Source organism: Astyanax mexicanus, chromosome 2, assembly GCF_023375975.1.
Source record: "Astyanax mexicanus isolate ESR-SI-001 chromosome 2, AstMex3_surface, whole genome shotgun sequence".
Taxonomy (NCBI): domain Eukaryota; kingdom Metazoa; phylum Chordata; class Actinopteri; order Characiformes; family Acestrorhamphidae; genus Astyanax; species Astyanax mexicanus.
In genome coordinates this window covers 25,761,519-25,780,402 of record NC_064409.1, presented here as the reverse complement: position 1 = coordinate 25,780,402, position 18,884 = coordinate 25,761,519, and the positions used below count along the sequence as shown (strand labels likewise).

At 39.7% G+C, this 18,884-nt stretch overlaps 2 protein-coding genes across 9 annotated transcripts in view; one reads left to right on the top strand and one right to left on the bottom strand.

Annotated features, from left to right (window-relative positions):
- rps16 (ribosomal protein S16) overlaps positions 1-18,884 on the bottom strand; it is a 1,145,183-nt gene that overhangs the window by 333,497 nt on the left and 792,802 nt on the right. The window lies entirely within an intron of this gene.
- nav3 (neuron navigator 3) overlaps positions 1-18,884 on the top strand; it is a 357,961-nt gene that overhangs the window by 245,337 nt on the left and 93,740 nt on the right. For 7 of the 8 annotated variants that reach the window (XM_022671501.2, XM_022671500.2, XM_049473912.1 and 4 more), the window contains 4 exons: positions 644-761; positions 2,094-2,146; positions 14,049-14,121; positions 15,808-15,988. In XM_022671501.2, the coding sequence (XP_022527222.2) occupies positions 644-761; positions 2,094-2,146; positions 14,049-14,121; positions 15,808-15,988 (425 nt within the window). Of the gene's footprint in view, positions 1-643; positions 762-2,093; positions 2,147-3,194; positions 3,345-14,048; positions 14,122-15,807; positions 15,989-18,884 lie in introns of those variants that run through there. The other variant, XM_022671502.2, reaches the window with a different exon arrangement.

The window sequence follows — 18,884 nt, the reverse complement described above, 5'->3', positions numbered from 1 at the left end:
CATTTATTTGCCTCATTCAGGCCTCTCTCTCTATCCTGTATGAATCTGCATGTTTTTTTTTACTCCAGTATTAATCGCAGTGTGTGCTGGTTTTGCAGACTGACAGCATTAAATGTGTAGTGATTTACTGAATATACATTTTCAATATGTACTTAGGGTTAATATATTAATCCAGTATGAATTTGTAGTGTTTGTTTATGTAGTTTTTACTATTGTAAATGTACAGTGTTTTTTCGTCCAGTATGAATCTCGAAAAGTAATTAATCCAGTAAGAATCTGCAGTGTTTAATAACTGTAGTGCATTTAAAATCCAGTTTGATTCTGCAGCACGTAAAGTTTTTTTTATAGTCTTTCGGTTGCATATGCTGAGTAATTTAATCCACAATGAATGTGGAAAGTGCAGTTATTCCAAATCAATATGAATTCAGCAGGAATCTGCAGTGTGTATGATCATTGTGTAAAAATAAATGAAATATCCAGTATGACTCTGCAGTGTGTGAGGTATTTTTGCAGTTGTAAATGTTGAGTGATTTTAGTCTGGTATGAATCTGGAGTATGGATAATAATAAAGTATAAATCATATGAAATCAGTTAGGTAATGCAGTATGAGTTATACTGACTGCGGTTCTGTGTTCTGTTCTAGATCTACACAGACTGGGCCAATCATTATCTAACTAAAGCCGGCTGCCCTCGCCTCATTAAAGACCTGACCCAGGATATCCCAGATGGAGTTCTGCTGGCCCAGATCATCCAGATCATCGGTAAGATCACATTTAATGGAAATGTTCACATTAGCAAAATAGCTAATGTGAAGTAATTCAAACTGGGTTTATTAGAGCTGTGCAGACATGCCAAATAAGATTGTATTGAATAAGATTTGAGTTTCATAGCTCCAGTGCTAATTGTTTGGTAGGGTTTAAGCTTGTATTACTTGTTAATTAGTTACATTAGCCTCATCGTTCCAGTGCTAATTGTTTGGTGGGTATAAGCTTTTATTATTTGTTAGTTAACTACATTAGCCTCATAGCTCCAGTGCTAATTGTTTGGTGGGGTATACACTTTAATTACTTGTTAGTTAGCTACATTAGCCTCATAGCTCCAGTGCTAATTGTTTGGAGGGGGGGTAAAAGCTTTTATTAATTGTTAGTTAGCTACATTAGCCTCATAGCTCCAGTGCTAATTGTTTGGAGGGGGGGTAAAAGCTTTTATTATTTGTTAGTTAGCTACATTAGCCTCATAGCTCCAGTGCTAATTGTTTGGAGGGGGGGTAAAAGCTTTTATTAATTGTTAGTTAGCTACATTAGCCTCATAGCTCCATTGCTAATTGTTTGGTGGGTAAAAGCTTTTATTATTTGTTAGGTAACTACATTAGCCTCATAGCTCCAGTGCTAATTGTTTGGTAGGGTATACACTTTAATTACTTGTTAGTTAACTACATTAGCCTCATAGCTCCAGTGCTAATTGTTTGGAGGGGGGGTAAAAGCTTTTATTAATTGTTAGTTAGCTACATTAGCCTCATAGCTCCAGTGCTAATTGTTTGGTGGGGTATACACTTTTATTATTTGTTAGGTAACTATATTAGCATCATAGCACCAGTGCTAATTGTTTGGTGGCGTATACACTTTAATTACTTGTTAGTTAGCTACATTAGCCTCATAGCTCCAGTGCTAACTGTTTGGTGGGGTATAATGCTGCATTCCATTTAAACTGGGGGGTAAGAATTTCCTAAATTCAAGATTTTAACGGGATCTTTCTTACAAAAACAATAATTTGTTAATTTGTTGTGAATGTGTGTGTGTATCTGTGTTGTCTGTGTGTGTGTGTCCTAAACCGTAGCTCCAGATTGAGTGTCATAAACGTTCAGCCAACAGCTGATGAGTTAACAGCTGGACCTACACACATATACACTGACACACACACTATATACGTGTGCACACACACACACACACACGTACTCCGGTTTCAGCTGTGGCTCCCTCATGACGGCAGAGGCCATTCTGTGTGTGTGTGTGTGTGTGTATGTATATGTGTGAAGTGCACGTGTGTGTTGTGGAGTGTGTTCTGACCCACCTGTGTTTCTCGTTTGTTTCTAGCTAATGAGAAGGTGGAGGAAGTGAGCGACTGTCCCAGGACTCACTCTCAGATGGTGAGTTGATTCTTTTCTGAATCAGATTTTGATTACATTTTTTATTTAAAATCCGTGTTTATGCAATGAACTGTACAATGCCAGGCTGCAGTGCCATTGTGGACCCACTGATAGAGCTGTGTGTGTGTGTGTGTGTGCATGTGTGTGTATTTGTCTGAGGACGTGCATGTGTCAAATGAATCAAGTGAGTCAGTAATAATGAGTGCAAACAATTCAGTCCAATTGATTCAGACAGTTTCTCCTTAACTCACCAAAATGATTCAGCCTCACTGAGTCAAATAATTCATTGTGTCTTGTTGTGTGAAGGAATTCAGTTGCCCTGACTTGACCAATTTGGTTCTATTGACTTAAGTGATTCAGGGCCTTATTTTATACCTCATTTCCAGACCACCATGCCCATCAGCATAAAAATATTTCTAAACTCTGACGCAATTTCAATGGTGTGGGCAACAGGTGTGAAAATAGGCTGTTGACGGGGTGTAAGATATAAATGAGCATCGCAACACGCCTTGTGCAGGGTGTAAGATAGGGCCCTCAGTGTTACTAAATCAGCAATTTAGTCCTACAAACTGTAGCTATTTAGTTTTATTGATTTAACAATCCAGACTTACTGACCAAAAATAATCTAGTAATTCAGTACTTTTGATTCAAACAATTCAATTTGAGACACATGACACACACAATTCAGCTCCATTAATTCAAATGATTGTCATTCTGAATGTGTATGTGTGTGTACTCTGCTGTTCTAGATTTGAAAATGCCAGAACATTGATCTCATGGGAGTGTGTTTCAGTTCTCCTCAAGAGAAAGTTCATTTTCCCTCAACAACAATACTGCAGTGTGTGTGTGTGTGTGTGTGTGTGTGTGTGTTGTGGGGACACACTTTTTGTATCCGTCACAGCCCATTGATTTTGCACCTGCTGGTCGGCACAGGCCTGTGGTATTGTGTGTGCGTGTGTGTGTGTGTGTGCGTGTGTGTGTGTGTGTGTGTGTGGTTTTACAGTGCGGAAGTGGGGCTACACGGTGCTTTTAAGGGGAAGTTGAGGTCGCCGAGACATTTGACATGCATACACACACACACACACACACACACACACACACACACACAACTCGTGATGTAGAGTGTTGTTGCCAGGCTGCAGTTCAGTGTGTGTGTGCAGCTGTGCTGAAGAGAACCGCTGTGTCTGATCATCAGCAGGTCAGTAAGACTGAATCATTTACATACATTGAATTAATTCATTCAGTAGGACTAAACTGGATTTACTGCTTGAGTCAATTTGACTGAACCGTTTGCGTCTGTATTACTGAATCGTTTGAATTTTTTTGTTGGTAAGACTGAATCATTTGAGTTGGTAAGATTGAATCATTTGGTTCTGTAACGTTAACTAGTTTAAATCAATAGGACTAAAGCTTTTAATACTTAATTAAACTGAATTGTTATTAATTAATTGTACTGTTGGTTTTTTGTTATTAATTAAAGCTAAATTGTTTGAATCAGTACGTCTAAATTGTTAGAATCAATAAAGCTGAATCATTTGAACCGATTTGACTGAATCATTTTAGTTTGTAGAACTGTCTAACACTGAATCATTCAGGTCAGTATAAGTTCAGTAAGAATCGTTGAGTACTTGAGTCGTTTCACACTTCGTTTTCACTTACAGTTGAATGTATGTATGTGAATATATATATTTGTGTGTGTATGTATATGTATATACATGTGAGTGTGAATGTATGTGTTTGTTTGCTTGTGTGTGTTTGTTGTAATTAGGATTAGGGTTTTCCGCAGTAAGATGTCACTGAGACGTCTGCGACCTGTGGCTGCTGCAGTGTGTGTGTGTGTGTGTGTGTGTGTGTGTCTGTGTATTTGCTCTCGTCCGATATTGTTGGTACAGATTGGTTCTGACAGGCGGTGTCACTTTTGAACGAAGCCCAGAAAGCCTGGAGGAAATCAGAACGAGTCCAAACGAGCCATAAAATTCCCCATTGATGTTCCACTAAAGACTGTAGAATACTAATGCAGCTAATTAAACCCCACGCTAACGAACCGCCGACACACTTCAAACAGAGAGAGAGAGAGAGAGGGAGAGAGAGAAAGAGTGTGTGTGTGTGTGTGTGTGTTTGTGTGTAAAGCTGGATTGACATCTGGGCTTCAGCTGTTAGTATTGTAACCTATTGAAATATAAAACACATAGTATATACTAGGGCTGCAGCTATCGATTATTTTAGTAATCGAGTACTCTACTGAAAAATTGATTCGATTAATCGAGTAATCGGAAAAAACATATTTGTTTGCTTAAAGAGTAATTAAAAATACACAAGAGAAAACAAGACATTTTACTTAAAAATGACCCATTTATTTGTTAGTTTTTTTTTTTTAGAAAAGCTATATTTTAAATTCACAACATACATTTCCAAACTGCAAACACAAATAGAAAAAAAAGGAATAATGATAATTTAATAATCAGTACTTTAATAAATTTAGTTAAATTATTTTTAACAAGGATTTCTTGTAAGTATTAAAACTATTGGGAACAGCAGAGATGTTGCCAGTTCATCCTACCAAGCCGGTGACATATATTTGTTTATAAACTCCTTAGTGTTCACTTACATAAAGCCTGCATTAAGTCCAGAATAGTCTGTTTTTATAAACTAACCACACATCTCATTGATTTGTTATAAGTTATATTATCCTTCTCTCGGCTCCATCGCTAACGTGTCCTCGGCTGAGACGGTGCAGCATTAAAACCTGCTGTTGTGGGAGGCAAGAGCAAATACACGCTGTCCTCGTAAGCTGTCGCTCTGTTACCTCTCCGCTTCAAAATATCCCTAACTTAACTAAAACCTCCACCGTGTCCTGCTTCTTCCTGCGCGCGGGTGACGTAGCGCTGAGCGTGTCGTCACATCAAAAGCATGAATTACCGTAACGCTGAGTTTTTTAATTAAATAAACGATTACTCGAGGAACAGAAAATTACTTAATCCGTTTTTTAAATAAAGTAACTCGAATTACTCAAGTAATCCTTTCACCCCTAGTATATACCCATTCTGTGTACACATACTGTATATACACAACCTGTATAGACACTGTATACACACAAATTGTATACACACATTGTATACACACATTGTATACACACTGTATACACACATACTGTATACACACTGTATACACACATAATGTATATGCACACTGTATATAGACAAACTGTATACACACACTGTATACACACCCTATGCAAACATGTTATACAGACACATACTGTATACACATATACTATATATACACACTGTGTAAAAACTGTATACACACATGGAATACACAAACTATACACACATACTGTACACATATTGCATATACACATACTGTCTAAACACATAGTGTATAAACATATAGTGTGGAAACAAATACTGCATATACACATACTGTATAAACACATACTGTATAAGCATACTATATACACATACTACACACATACTGTAAACACATACTGCATAAACACACACAATTATCTGGCTCTGTCTTTGTGGGGGATTATATTCCAGTTGTTCTGCAGATGTGTGTGTGTGTGTGTGTGTGTGTGTGTGTGTGTGTGTGTGTGTGTGTGTGTGTGTGTGTGTGTGTGTGTGTGTGTGTGTGTTTGGTGTAAGTATGTGTATGCTTGAATTTGCAGTTGTCTTCCTGGATCTTAATGACCTCACCCCGCACTCACCAGCACACATGCACACACACACACACACACACACACACTTTACTGTATGGGGTCAGTATTCAGTGAGCCAGACTGGAACTGGTAAACTCTGCAGTAATACAGTACAGTCATAGTGTTCAGCTCTTCCATTGGTCAAGACTTCAGCAGTAGACCTGAAGGCCTTCAAATTAACCACCAACACATTGGTTGGAAATCAACCAATCATCTTCAGATTTGCTATGAGCTATGAGCATGTAGCATCAATAAATGTCAGTGTAGTCATGTGCTTGTGTGTGTGTGTGCAGGTATGTTGACAGTGATGTTCTTATGTGTCTCACGTTTGACCTTAAGTGACCGTTCTGCTGGTGGTAGTGTGTAAAGCTCAAAAACACATGGATAATCATGGATAAACACATGGATAATCTGTGAAGGTTGAGACCTTATGAAGCATAACTATATTACAAAAACATCCATATGTAACATTTAAACATCAGATCAGACAGATGTGGAAGATTCCTGCCTAATGACAGACATCTGATATAAACCCTCAGCCCTCAGTCTGATAACAAACTGAGAACGTTTACTCAGAGTTTCATCATCTGCACAATTTCCCACCAATCTAGCGGGAGATACGCTCAAAGTGTAGCCAGAAACCTCTCATCAGAGATGTGAGATGTCAATCCTGCAGTGGAAATGGTTATTTCCATAGTTTAACCTAAAAATCATCTATTCTAGTGTATAGACGTGTTTACCGAGGGAGTTTATGGACTAGTATTTCCTATTCTAGTGTATATGAGTGTTTACTAAGGGTGTTTATGGACAAATGTCTCTTATTCTAGTGTATATGAGTGTTCATTGAGGATGTTTAAAGATTAATATCTCATATTCTTGTGTATTAGTGTTTAACAGGGTGTTTATGGACTAATAACTCATATTCTTGTGTATTAGTGTTTAACAGGGTGTTTATGGACTAATATCTCATATTCTTGTGTATTAGTGTTTAACAGGGTGTTTATGGACTAATATCTCATATTCTTGTGTATTAGTGTTTAACAGGGTGTTTATGGACTAATAACTCATATTCTTGTGTATTAGTGTTTAACAGGGTGTTTATGGACTAATAACTCATAGTTTTGTGTATTAGTGTTTAACAGGGTATTTATGGACTAATATCTCATATTCTTGTGTATTAGTGTTTAACAGGGTGTTTATGGACTAATAACTCATAGTTTTGTGTATTAGTGTTTAACAGGGTATTTATGGACTAATATCTCATATTCTTGTGTATTAGTGTTTAACAGGGTGTTTATGGACTAATAACTCATAGTTTTGTGTATTAGTGTTTAACAGGGTGTTTATGGACTAATATCTCATATTCTTGTGTATTAGTGTTTAACAGGGTGTTTATGGACTAATAACTCATAGTTTTGTGTATTAGTGTTTAACAGGGTATTTATGGACTAATATCTCATATTCTTGTGTATTAGTGTTTAACAGGGTGTTTATGGACTAATAACTCATAGTTTTGTGTATTAGTGTTTAACAGGGTATTTATGGACTAATATCTCATATTCTTGTGTATTAGTGTTTAACAGGGTGTTTATGGACTAATAACTCATAGTTTTGTGTATTAGTGTTTAACAGGGTGTTTATGGACTAATAACTCATAGTTTTGTGTATTAGTGTTTAACAGGGTGTTTATGGACTAATAACTCATAGTTTTGTGTATTAGTGTTTAACAGGGTATTTATGGACTAATAACTCATAGTTTTGTGCATTAGTGTTTAACAGGGTATTTATGGACTAATATCTCATATTCTAGTGTATTTGAGTAATTATTAAGGGTGTATAAAGATTAATAGGAGTGTTTACTGAAGGTGTTTATAAACTAATATCACCTATTGTAATGTTAAGTGTTGTGTATTGGGGATGTTTATGGACTAATATTTTGTGTAGTTCAGTATTTGTCGAGGTTATCTCTAGTTTTTTTTTTTGCTATCTGTTTATTCTGATTGCTGTATGATGCTGTATGGAGCATACATCCTCTGAGCTGCAGTATAAAACCATTCGTTGGCTAATTGGACCAAAGCAACCACAGGAATTGAATGGTGTTTATTGTGGTTCTGCTTCATCATAGTCCAGCTGTGAGTGTCTGTCTCAACACCAACACTCTGAGCGTCAGATTACACTTACTGCAGCAGGAAATGCCAGAGTTAATTAAGACAGAGCATAGTTTTGGTTTTAGTTGGGCTGTTATTGTTGTTACTTAAAAATGACAGCTTATTCTTTTTATGGACAGATAAAAAGTCAACTGCTATGTATATATATTGTTTGTTTGTTTATATTTTGGCCACAGTATTATATTTGAAGCACTGACTTGATATTCAAATTATATTAATTATAATATTATATTACACTGCCTGGCCAAAAAAAAAAGTCACCACCAAAAAAAAAAGTCACATTCTTATATTTGGTTAGAATGCCTTTAGCTGTGATTGCTTCATGCATTTGCTGTAGCGTTATTTCAATAAGCTAATATCTACACAAATCCTTCTCCAGCACATCCCAAACATTCTCAATGGAGTAAAGGTCTGGACTCTGTGGTGAACTCTCTCAATCCATGTGTGTAAATGATGGCCTCATGCTCCCTGAATCACTTTTTCACAATTTCTGCCTCATGAATCCTGATATTATCATTTTGGAATATGGCCGTGCCATCAGGGAAGGAAAAATCCATTGATGGAATAACCTGGTCTATATTCAGTATATTCAGGTAGTCAGCTGACCTCATTCTTTCAGCACATACTGTTGCTGAATCTAGACCTGACCAACTGCAGCATCAACCCCAGATCATAGCTCCACCCCCACAGGCTCAAACAGTAGACACTAGGCATGATGGGTGCATCACTTTACCTGCAACTCTTCTTATCCTGAATCATCGATCACTCTGGACCAGGAAAAACTGGACTCATCAGACCACATTACCTTCTTCCATTGGTCCAGAGTCCAAACTTGATGCCCTCTCGCAAATCGAAGCCTTTTTTTCCAGTTAGCCTCAAGGTTACACAGCTGTTTAATCCCAATCCCTTGAGTTCCCTTTGCATTGTGCAAGTGAAAATGCTCTTACTGTCACTATTAAACATTTCCCTGAGTTCTAGTGCTGTTTTTCTTCTATTTGATTTTACCAAACGTTTTAAAAAAGACTTTTTTATGGCCACATTTCTTTCTTGAAGACGATGGGTCCCTACAATTCTTCCAGTTTTTAAAAAGCGTTGGACAGTTCTTAACCTAATTTTAGTAGTTTTTGAAATCTCCTTAGATCTGATCTCTGCTTGAAGCATGCCCTTTTCAAACAGACTGACATCTTTCTCACGTCCACAGGATGTGTCTTTCCTCATGGTTGTTTAAAAAAATGAGAAGGAACTCATTGCACCAGTTGGGGTTAAATAACTGGTTGCCAGCTAAAAGACAACCGTCCATGCAGTAATTATCCAATAGGAGGCTTATATTTATTTGCTTAGTTAAATCCAGGTTGCGACTTTTTGTTTTGGCCGGGCAGTGTAAGTTCTAACCATCATGTACATATAAGTTTCGTCTCTCACCTATCCAAATCACTAAATTCAGTCTCCAATCACTGCGGTGGCCACTTGTTTATAAAAGCAAGCAGCTAGACATGTAATCTGTTTCTACAAACGTAGGTGAAAGAATGGATCTCTCTCAAGAGCTTAGTGAATTCCACTGTGATAGGATTCAGTCGTGAAATTTCCTTACTATTAAATATTCCACAGCCAACTTTCAGTGATATTATAACACGGTGGCAGTGACTGGGAACAACAGCAATACAGCCAAAACGTGATAAATCACGTAAAAATACAGAGAGGGATCAGCAGATGTTGAGGTGCATTGTGTATATTCTAGGCATTTAAGCTGTTAATTTTAGGAGATAAAAATAGTAATTAGTTAGATTACTCGTTACTGAAAAAAGTAACAGCGTTAGTAACGCCATTTTTTTTTAACGCTGTTACTCCCATCACTGGTTCACACTAGTTTAGAAAGGTATACAAAAACATAATTTAGTAATGTAAAATCTTGCTTTAAACAGTTAGCATATCACAAAAAGAACACGGCAAGATCAAGATACAATATAAAACATTAAATAAAAGCAGGTTTAACACTTACAGTAATTTTAGCAAGATTAAAAACTTAACTTCTATAATGTCTGAAACTTCGATGTGATTTAGAACAAAAAAAACTTAGGTCTGCCTCTAAAAATGTATCACTGTGTGACAAAACAGCCACATCACCTAAGGCTTTCATAAAGCTGACCTGCATTTTTTATTGTGGTGTTAGTTCTCATTCAGGGCTCTGTGAAGTGGAAGGAGATGCTGCTGGATGCTTTTGCTGTTTTTTGTACAGTCAGCAGGGACTCCAGCTCAGACACAGCTCTGGCCTCTATTCTCTCTCTCTTACCACTATCTATGTATTGGGGTCTACAAGCAAAACCACATCCAGCAGGGCATCAGTGGTGGGATCCCGGTATTTGTCAGTGAGGTAGTGAGGAACGGTCTTCTTCATTGTTTATGTTAGCTGGACCTAGGGCATTCTTTATGGAGTCCATCACATCAATTTGTTGCGGAGATGATGCCAAGTCCCTTTTCTTTTTGTCAGCATTCAGGACCTGAGAAATTGCCTTTTCCTGGTCCAACACTCCCCTATCACATTGGTGACTCGGTTGTTAGCTTCTGTTGAGGTAGTTTAATTTCTGTTTGAGCTTTACTCAAGTCCTGAAGGAAAATGTGCTGACCACTTTCTTGCAGACAGACATTGTATGAGCATCACAATGATCTTTGGCACTTTTTTTGTATTAATGAGACTTAACCTAAATCTGTAACAATGTACATATATGAATCACACAGACTTCTGATACTTGTAATGTTGTATATTGAGTAAAGCCTTTCTTCTTTATGGTCCCTTAAAATAAAAGTATTTTATTTTACCACCTCCAAAGCATACCCTCGTCTGCACAACACAGCAGTGCAGTGCACAATGTCTTTTCTTTTGGTTAATCACAGTCTTTTCTTTTTACTGGCCAGTGCAAATTCTGCCATGTAGTCCAGCAACCTGAAGTCGCATCTTTACTGTTGATACTGACACTGGTGTTTGACAGGTTTTATTTAGTGAAGTTGTAAGTTGACAACCTGTGAGGCTGCTTTGTCTTAATCTGCACCCTCTAAGATATTTATATGTATGCACAGTTGTGCATTGGGGCCTCCCACTCCTTTTTCTGTCTTTGTTAGAGCCAATTTGTGCTTCTTTCTGAAGGGAGTAGTTAACAACATGGTAAGATATTTTCAGTTTCTTTGCAATTTCTAGCACTGAGTAGCCTTTTCTTCTTAACACAACAACAGACTGACGGGTCTCTTCAGAAAGTTTTTTTTTCCTGCCCATTTTAAGCCTGTGAACAAGCCAACAACTGCTAATGCTTCAGACACTAAACTAACTTAGAATGATGTGATCCCTTTTATGCTCCCTTAACAGTACAACATTTTTCAGCTGTGCAAAAAAATTGATAAAGGTTTCTCTAACAATCAGTTATCCTAAAATATTAACTTGGATTGGCAGTCAAACCAGGAGACTGAAGCACAGTGCTGAGAATTGGGTAGGGGGGTGTGATACACAGAAAGGATGTAGATGATAGGAAGGCTGGCACTCCTCCATCTGGCCCAGTTCAACCAAACACAACTGGAACCATTTACTGTGGATCAGCCTCTTTCCCTCTCTCTCTGATCGCCCCAATCACACTGCCTCTCTTTACGGCGGTTATCGCTCACGCTGTAAACTTTAACGGCTCCACGTCGTCATTCAGACTGGCACCATTTTCCATCCTGTTAGCTGCCATGTAGCCCGTAAATCTCGGGATGGGACTTATTTACTATTTTTCAGAGAAAATGCTTAACCCCGCCCCCCACAGATCTGCGCTAATGACATGCGGAGCTGGAAAATCGGATGATGTGACTTTCCCAAAGAGCTGTTAAATTCCCACACGTTCAGGATAAAACACGCCAAACCCGATCCGGCAGAACCATGGCCTGCGGTTCAGCCCAACAGAGCCCTGATCAGAGCCGGTGACCCCCATCACCCCGTCAGAGAGAGACAGGGAGAGAGAGAGAGAGAGAGAGAGAGAGAGAGAGAGAGAGACTAACCATTCTTCTACCATACAATACACTTGCACCAAACAAGCGTAACATTATGACCACCTCAACATTCATTATCATTTTTTTAGTGTGTTAGTGTGTGTTGTGCTGGTATAAGTGGATCAGACACAGCAGTGCTGCTGGAGTTTTTAAACCACTCACTGTCCTCCACTCTATTTCACCTCATATACCACCACCATGATAATCAATGTCACTGCTGAGAGTAAAGGCCCAGCACCCAAAAAAATAAAAAACTGCTCTGTGGGGTCCTGATAATTGAAGAACAGGGTGAAAGAAGGAGAATAAAGTTCAGAACAGCAGTCTGTAATTATATTACTACACTACACACTGGAGCTGGAACAATGGGTAATGGGTGTAGAAACAAGAAGGTGGTCATAATGTTATGCATATGCAGCACTGACCTGTTAAAGTGTTCAGAAAAAGTTGGGACACTGGTTGCCATAAATCATTTCATTTAAAATAAAAATACTTTTATCTGTATAGTTTTCATACACACATGCATATGTTTGTTATCTATATGCAGCACAGTTAATCATATTTAATATTTACACAATTTTTCACATGACCTGAAGCTTCTGGGTATTGGATGCTGTGTCTGCGAAAAGAGCAGTGTGTGTCTGTGTGTGTCTGTGTGTGTGTACTTTTTAATGAGACAGCAGCTGTAATCAGAACACATGTGTAACTGCTATAAGTTTATGAGGGTACATAATCAGACAGGAACAGACTGGCTACACGTGTGTGTGTGTGCGTGTGTGTTGAAACACATGAAAAGCATCCTGCTATAAAGTGTGTTGAAGCAGATGTGTGGAAAATGCTGCTGTTTATATCAGTGTGTGTGATGTCAGAGAGGGTGCGGGCACAAGGTGGCATGGCTTTAGATCTGTGTAATTGAAATAAGGCTCTAATTCCTTGTTGGAGCCTCTATTCTGGATACAATATGAGATACAGTTGAATATGGAGGAATACAGGTTCTGTACGGCATCCTGCAGCACATTTACCCACAGATGTAGCAGCTGGACCTGTAGACCCTGCTCTACACTCGTAGGTTGCTAAAACTGCCCTCCCAGCTGCTGTAATAAATGTTGGATTTGAGATAAAGCTGAAGACTGAAACATCTTTCCATCTTGCTTCTCTCAATCCCATAGTCTAATCCGACCTTTAATCATTTACATATCTGCCTTAGACATACACTGATGAGTACACTAGGGGGCGCTCCCTCTTTCCATATACAGTATACATGGTTGCACCTCTATTTACACTAAAGCTAATTCTGTACAATGAAGTACTGTGCAAACGTGTGTGTGTGTGTGCATCTGTGTGTGGGTTGACCCCCATTGCCCCATGATAATTTAGTGCATGCTGTTCATGCATAACACACACACACACACACACACAGCCAATGCTGTATTGTACATTTATTAGTCACTTGATACTGAGTGTGTGTGTGTTTGTGAATGTGTGTGTGTGTGTGGTATTAACATGCTCTCAGTCGGTCTTTGTATTATTATGGCCCTCAAGTGGACACACACACACACACACACACACACACACTGGTGTAGGTGTGACACACTGTCGTCAAAGAGTGTGTGTGTGTATGTGAGCGTGTGTGTGTCAGACACATTGCCGTCACTGCAGTGTCGCGACCTCCACCTGACCTGAAATGGTTGGCGCTGGAGTGCGAGACGAGGATGGCATACACACACACACACACTGTCTCGGACACAAAGTCGCCTTTTGTTGGCATGGTGCCCTGAGTGACATCATCAGCGACCCCCCGAAAAGCAGGCATGCGTGCGTCAGCCAGAGGGACCACAATATCCCACACACACACACACACACACACACACACACAGTGCATTCACTTCTTATAGGCACTTTTATTACTTGGTAATGACTCTTGACCATCTCTCTCACTCTCTGCCCACACATGTGTGTGTTCTGCACTGGGCGCAGTAGTACAGATGATGCACTGATGTGTGTGTGTGTGTGTGTATTGCAGATTGAGAATGTGGAGGCTTGCCTGACATTTCTGGAGGCCCGAGGAGTCAGTGTACAGAGTCTCACTGCAGAAGGTAAGAGTCTCTTACTCTCTCTGTATATCTGTCTGTCTGTATATATATATGTCTGTTTGTCTGACCCCACCTCTACCCTTATCTATATCTTCTTACACTCTCTGAGTGCCTGTCTAACTGTCTGCCTCTGTCTTTCTTTCTATGAATGCCTCTCTTTGTCTTTCTCTCTCTCTCTCTCTCTCTCTCTCTCTCTCTCTCTCTCTCTCTCTTTCTCCTACACTTTTTTATCTAAGTGACTTGATCTTCTTCTTGTTCTGTCTGTCTGCCTCGGTCTGTTTGTCTCTGAGGGTCTCTCTCTGTCTCTCTCTCTGTCCCCCTCTCTCTCTCTCTCTTTCTGGCCCCACCTCTCCCGTTGTCTCTTAGTTGCTCTTTTTTCCTGTCTGTCTGTCTCTCTATATGTGTAATTGTCTGTCTCTTTTTTGTCTGTCCTTGGTTGTCTCTTTCTTTCCTTTCTCTTCTCTCCCTTTTATTTCTTTGTTTATTGTAGTTTTTTTTTGTTTGTTTTTTGTTTCCTCCCTATTGATTAGTTTATTTTTTCTGTATTGATTAATTGATTAGGTATTTAGGCCATATATGAGAGCTCAGAGCATCTATTATTATAGCATTCTGAGCGTTCTAGATTTTGAGTAATCATAGAAATGGATATAAAGAATTGTCACACACACACGCACACACGCACACACACACACACACACACACACGCACACACACACACACACACACACACACACACACACACACACACACACACACACACACACACACACAGACACACACACACACACAGTGGTGGTGATTACAGTGAATTTTCTCTTCCTTTTTTGTGGAACAGTCTGTGCAACTTTCACTCAACCCCCTCAGAAAATAGAAGCTTTACTGTAAACAACTCAACTGATGCAATTCAGCCCAATTCCCAAGAACTCAAACTGGTTTATATCAGTTCAGTTTATCTAAATCACAATCGAATCAGCTCACATGAAGTCATATCAGTTTAGCTCAATTTATTTCCACTCAGTTTAACTCAACTCAGATCAGTTCAACTTAGATCAGTTCAACTCAGTTTAAGTCAAGTCACTTCAATTTAGTTTTGAGTTCAACTCAGCTCAGTTCAGCTCAAATTAATACAAATAGTACAAGTCAACTTAGTTAAACTAAGTTCAGGTAAATTTAGATTATCCCAGACCAGCTCAGATTAGTTTATCTCAACTCTGATCAGTTGAGCTCAGTTAAACTCAGACTTGTTCATCTTAGTTTAACTCTGTTCAACTCAGTTAATCTTAAATCAAGCTCAGTTAGCTCAGTTAAACTTGGATCAGTTAAACTAAGTGTTGGTTTGGTCAGAATTGTGTTGGAGGTCAGACGGGGTCAGATGTTCTCTCGCCATATGACTAAACCTCACACTCTATCCTCATCACTTCCTCAAACACACACATACACACACACACACACACACACACACACACACTCACACACTCACACACTCACACATGTTTATAGTGATATGGTGCTTATTATATATGTATGAACTCAAAGTAATATATTTGTATTTGTTTTATTTAGTTCAACTTTTTATTTTTATACAGTAATGTATGATGATTATATCATATTTAGGTTACTATTTCTTTTATTCCCATATATGGACTTATATAGTCTACATATAAAATGTGTGTGTGTGTGTAAACACAGAGGTGTGTAAAGGGAACCTGAAGAGCATTCTGGGATTGTTCTTCATCCTGTCCCGCTATAAGCAGCAGCAGCAACAGCAGCAGCAGTACCTGCAGTCTCTGGTGGAGCTGCAGCAGCAGGTCACGCATCAGTCCACCGGAGCGGCGCCAGCGAGCCACAAAACACAAGACATGCAGTCCAGGTAGGTCCAAGCTAACTCAGCCTCACACAGCTCAGACTTATTAGAGGTGTAGATCACACAGCATCTGACAATATGATATTATCATTATACATTGCCCACAATAACATTAATTTCATAATCCTGCAATACTGCTATACTCAATATATCACAAGACAATTCTTTACAATACTTTATGACATCTTCCGTGTTCCTGAAGATTATAAAATACTGCTAAATAAGCAAATACCAGGAATTATTGAATTATTGGTGCCACTTTCACAGAATTTGACATCCAATATGAAACTATATACAACAAAGAGTGTAGCTTAGCTTACTTGTGTCTCTTTAACACACAACATATAATGACACTGACTTGCCAAAAGTCATCGGACAGAAGCCTCCCTCATATAACCAAAATGTAGTATAGTAGTAACTGTTTTAAGGAACTTTATGAAAGATATGGTGTGAAAAAATGTTTGCCCCTTCATTATTTCTTTTTTAAATGTTCGTCACTATATGTTTTACATCATCAAACAAATGTAACTATTAGCCAAAGACAACAAGAGTGATCACAACATGCAGTTTTCAAATGAAAGTTTTTATTGTTATGCTGCTATGCCACCAGGTGGAGCCACTGGTCTGTGGTGGTGTGTGTTAGCTGGTGGGTGGAGCAGGATAATGAGTTTGAAGCAGTGTTAGGGAGCTGGAGATGCCAGTAGGTGGCGCCAGTGTTCTAGACTTTCTAGACTTACAGAAGAGTGTGATGTTTGTGTTTGTTCAGTGTTTCCTTTGGAAGTATGTTGTGGCACTGTGGTGAGAGAGAGAGAGAGACAGAGACAGAGAGAGAGAGAGAGAGAGAGAGAGCAGCTGTTTGTGGGCGTGGTCTGCTGCAGTAGTGGCAGGTGCACTGAGAAGCTTCATCTCCTCAGCAAAAATCACACACACACACACACACACACTGTCCAAACCCAGTTAGGAATGTGGTATATAAGGAATTCTGTGGCCTGTGGTCTGGACTTTGTTCTTCCACTCACTGGCCACTTTATTGGAAACACCTACCTACTTTGTTCTTACAATCACTGGCCACTTTATTGGAAACACCTGTCTACTATGTCCGTCCACTCACTGACCACTTTATTAGAAACACCTACCTACCTTGTTCTTCCACTCACTGGCCACTTTATTGGAAACACCTGCCTACCATGTTTGTCCACTCACTGGCCACTTTATTGGAAACACCTACCTACCTACCTTGTTCTTCCACTCACCGGCCACTTTATTGGAAACACATACCCATCTTGTTCCTCCACTCATTGGCCACTTTATTAGAAACACCTACCTCTCTTGTTCTTCAACTCACTGGCCACTTTATTGGAAACACCTACCCTACCTTATTCTCCCATTCACTGGTCACTTTAAGAAACACCTCTATATATTTGTGCACAAACTACCTCCCCCATGTTTGACAGATTTGTGCAGATTTGACTGCTCTTAATTTTGTAATAGCTTGTGCTTCAGTTCACTAGTGTGTGTATTTGTGCGTGTTCATGTCCAACATCAGAGGCATTTTTGCCTTCAACCCTGACCACACACTGCTACACTGACCGGGGGTGCGGGCAGCTGTACCACTGTCAAGGAACCCGGTTACTAAAATAACCCCGCGTCTGAGCTCCCTGAGAATGGGGCGGGGCTTATTATAACACACACACGCCCAGACCCTCCTCACTGTTACAGTGTCAGGGTCTGGGGCTTTCTATAGCTGGCACCTGCTGCAGTGGTCAGAGCCGGGTGAGGGAGACAGGCCGGCGGGCCGTGGTCAGAGTGTATGTGTGTGTGTGTGGGTGTGTGTGTGTGGTGGGGTTTTCCCGGTTTTGCCATGTCCGCCGGTCAGCAGCTCGACCCAGCACTCACACACACTCGTCCAGAAAAGAAGAGCAGACTGCCATTCAGGAAAAACAACAACAGCAGCAGCAGCAGCAGCAGCAGAACTGGGTACTGTACTGCGCTGTGTGTGTGTGTGTGTTTCTGTGTGTGTGTTTAACTTTTGGTGGTTCTTGAGTGTGTTATGATGGTATAGAAGGAGTTGAATGGTGGTTATTGGATAACAATCCATATTTTGTCTCCTGTTGTCATGCTATATGGTATGAGGAGGTTATAGTTAGCCTTTAATTATGGACTCGTAACTTTGGCTGACAGGAAGTACTTAGCTAACATGCAAACGTATATCCACCACCTTCCACAGAAATGGAGATGCATCTGTGGTTGAAGGAGCTAAATTTAAAACATCTCCACAAACGTCTATACATCTGCCTTTACCAGTCTGTGGAGGGAAACCAACACCAGAACATCCTTTTCCTAGAGATACTGTATGACTTGGTTCTAAAGCTTCGGTGAAGCAAACAGGCTGGACGTGAGTGTGAGCTTTACCCTCTGTACACTACAGTCTTTGTAGATTAGCTCTTTTACTTGCATCTTCTCTTGGTGTACTCACACTAGCCTCACTTTATTGACTAGTGTGATCGCTCCGAACCATGCCAGAGTGGAATGCCGCTATGTGTGTAACCTTGATTAAAATAATCATGACATTGGCGCATATTTATAAGTATGTTAAAGCAGATTGTCTACACTTTTATCAAGAAGATACGCTCTAGAGAGAGGGTGCTTTTCATAGCGCTGGTGCTAAATTCGGCACAACACCAGCAAGTCCTCTGAGCAATGAGTAATGATGTAAGCGTGCTCGGGCACGGATTGTTTAAACGCAGTGTGAGTGCAGGCCAGCGGGGGAGTGAGGAGGGGGTAGAACTGTGCTCCAGCTCAATTCAACCAAACCAGTCAGCTTCCCACAGCTCCAGACACATGGTCCACAATATAACTGTAGTGTACTTACTATTGTGTGTGTGTATGTGTGGTGTGTGTT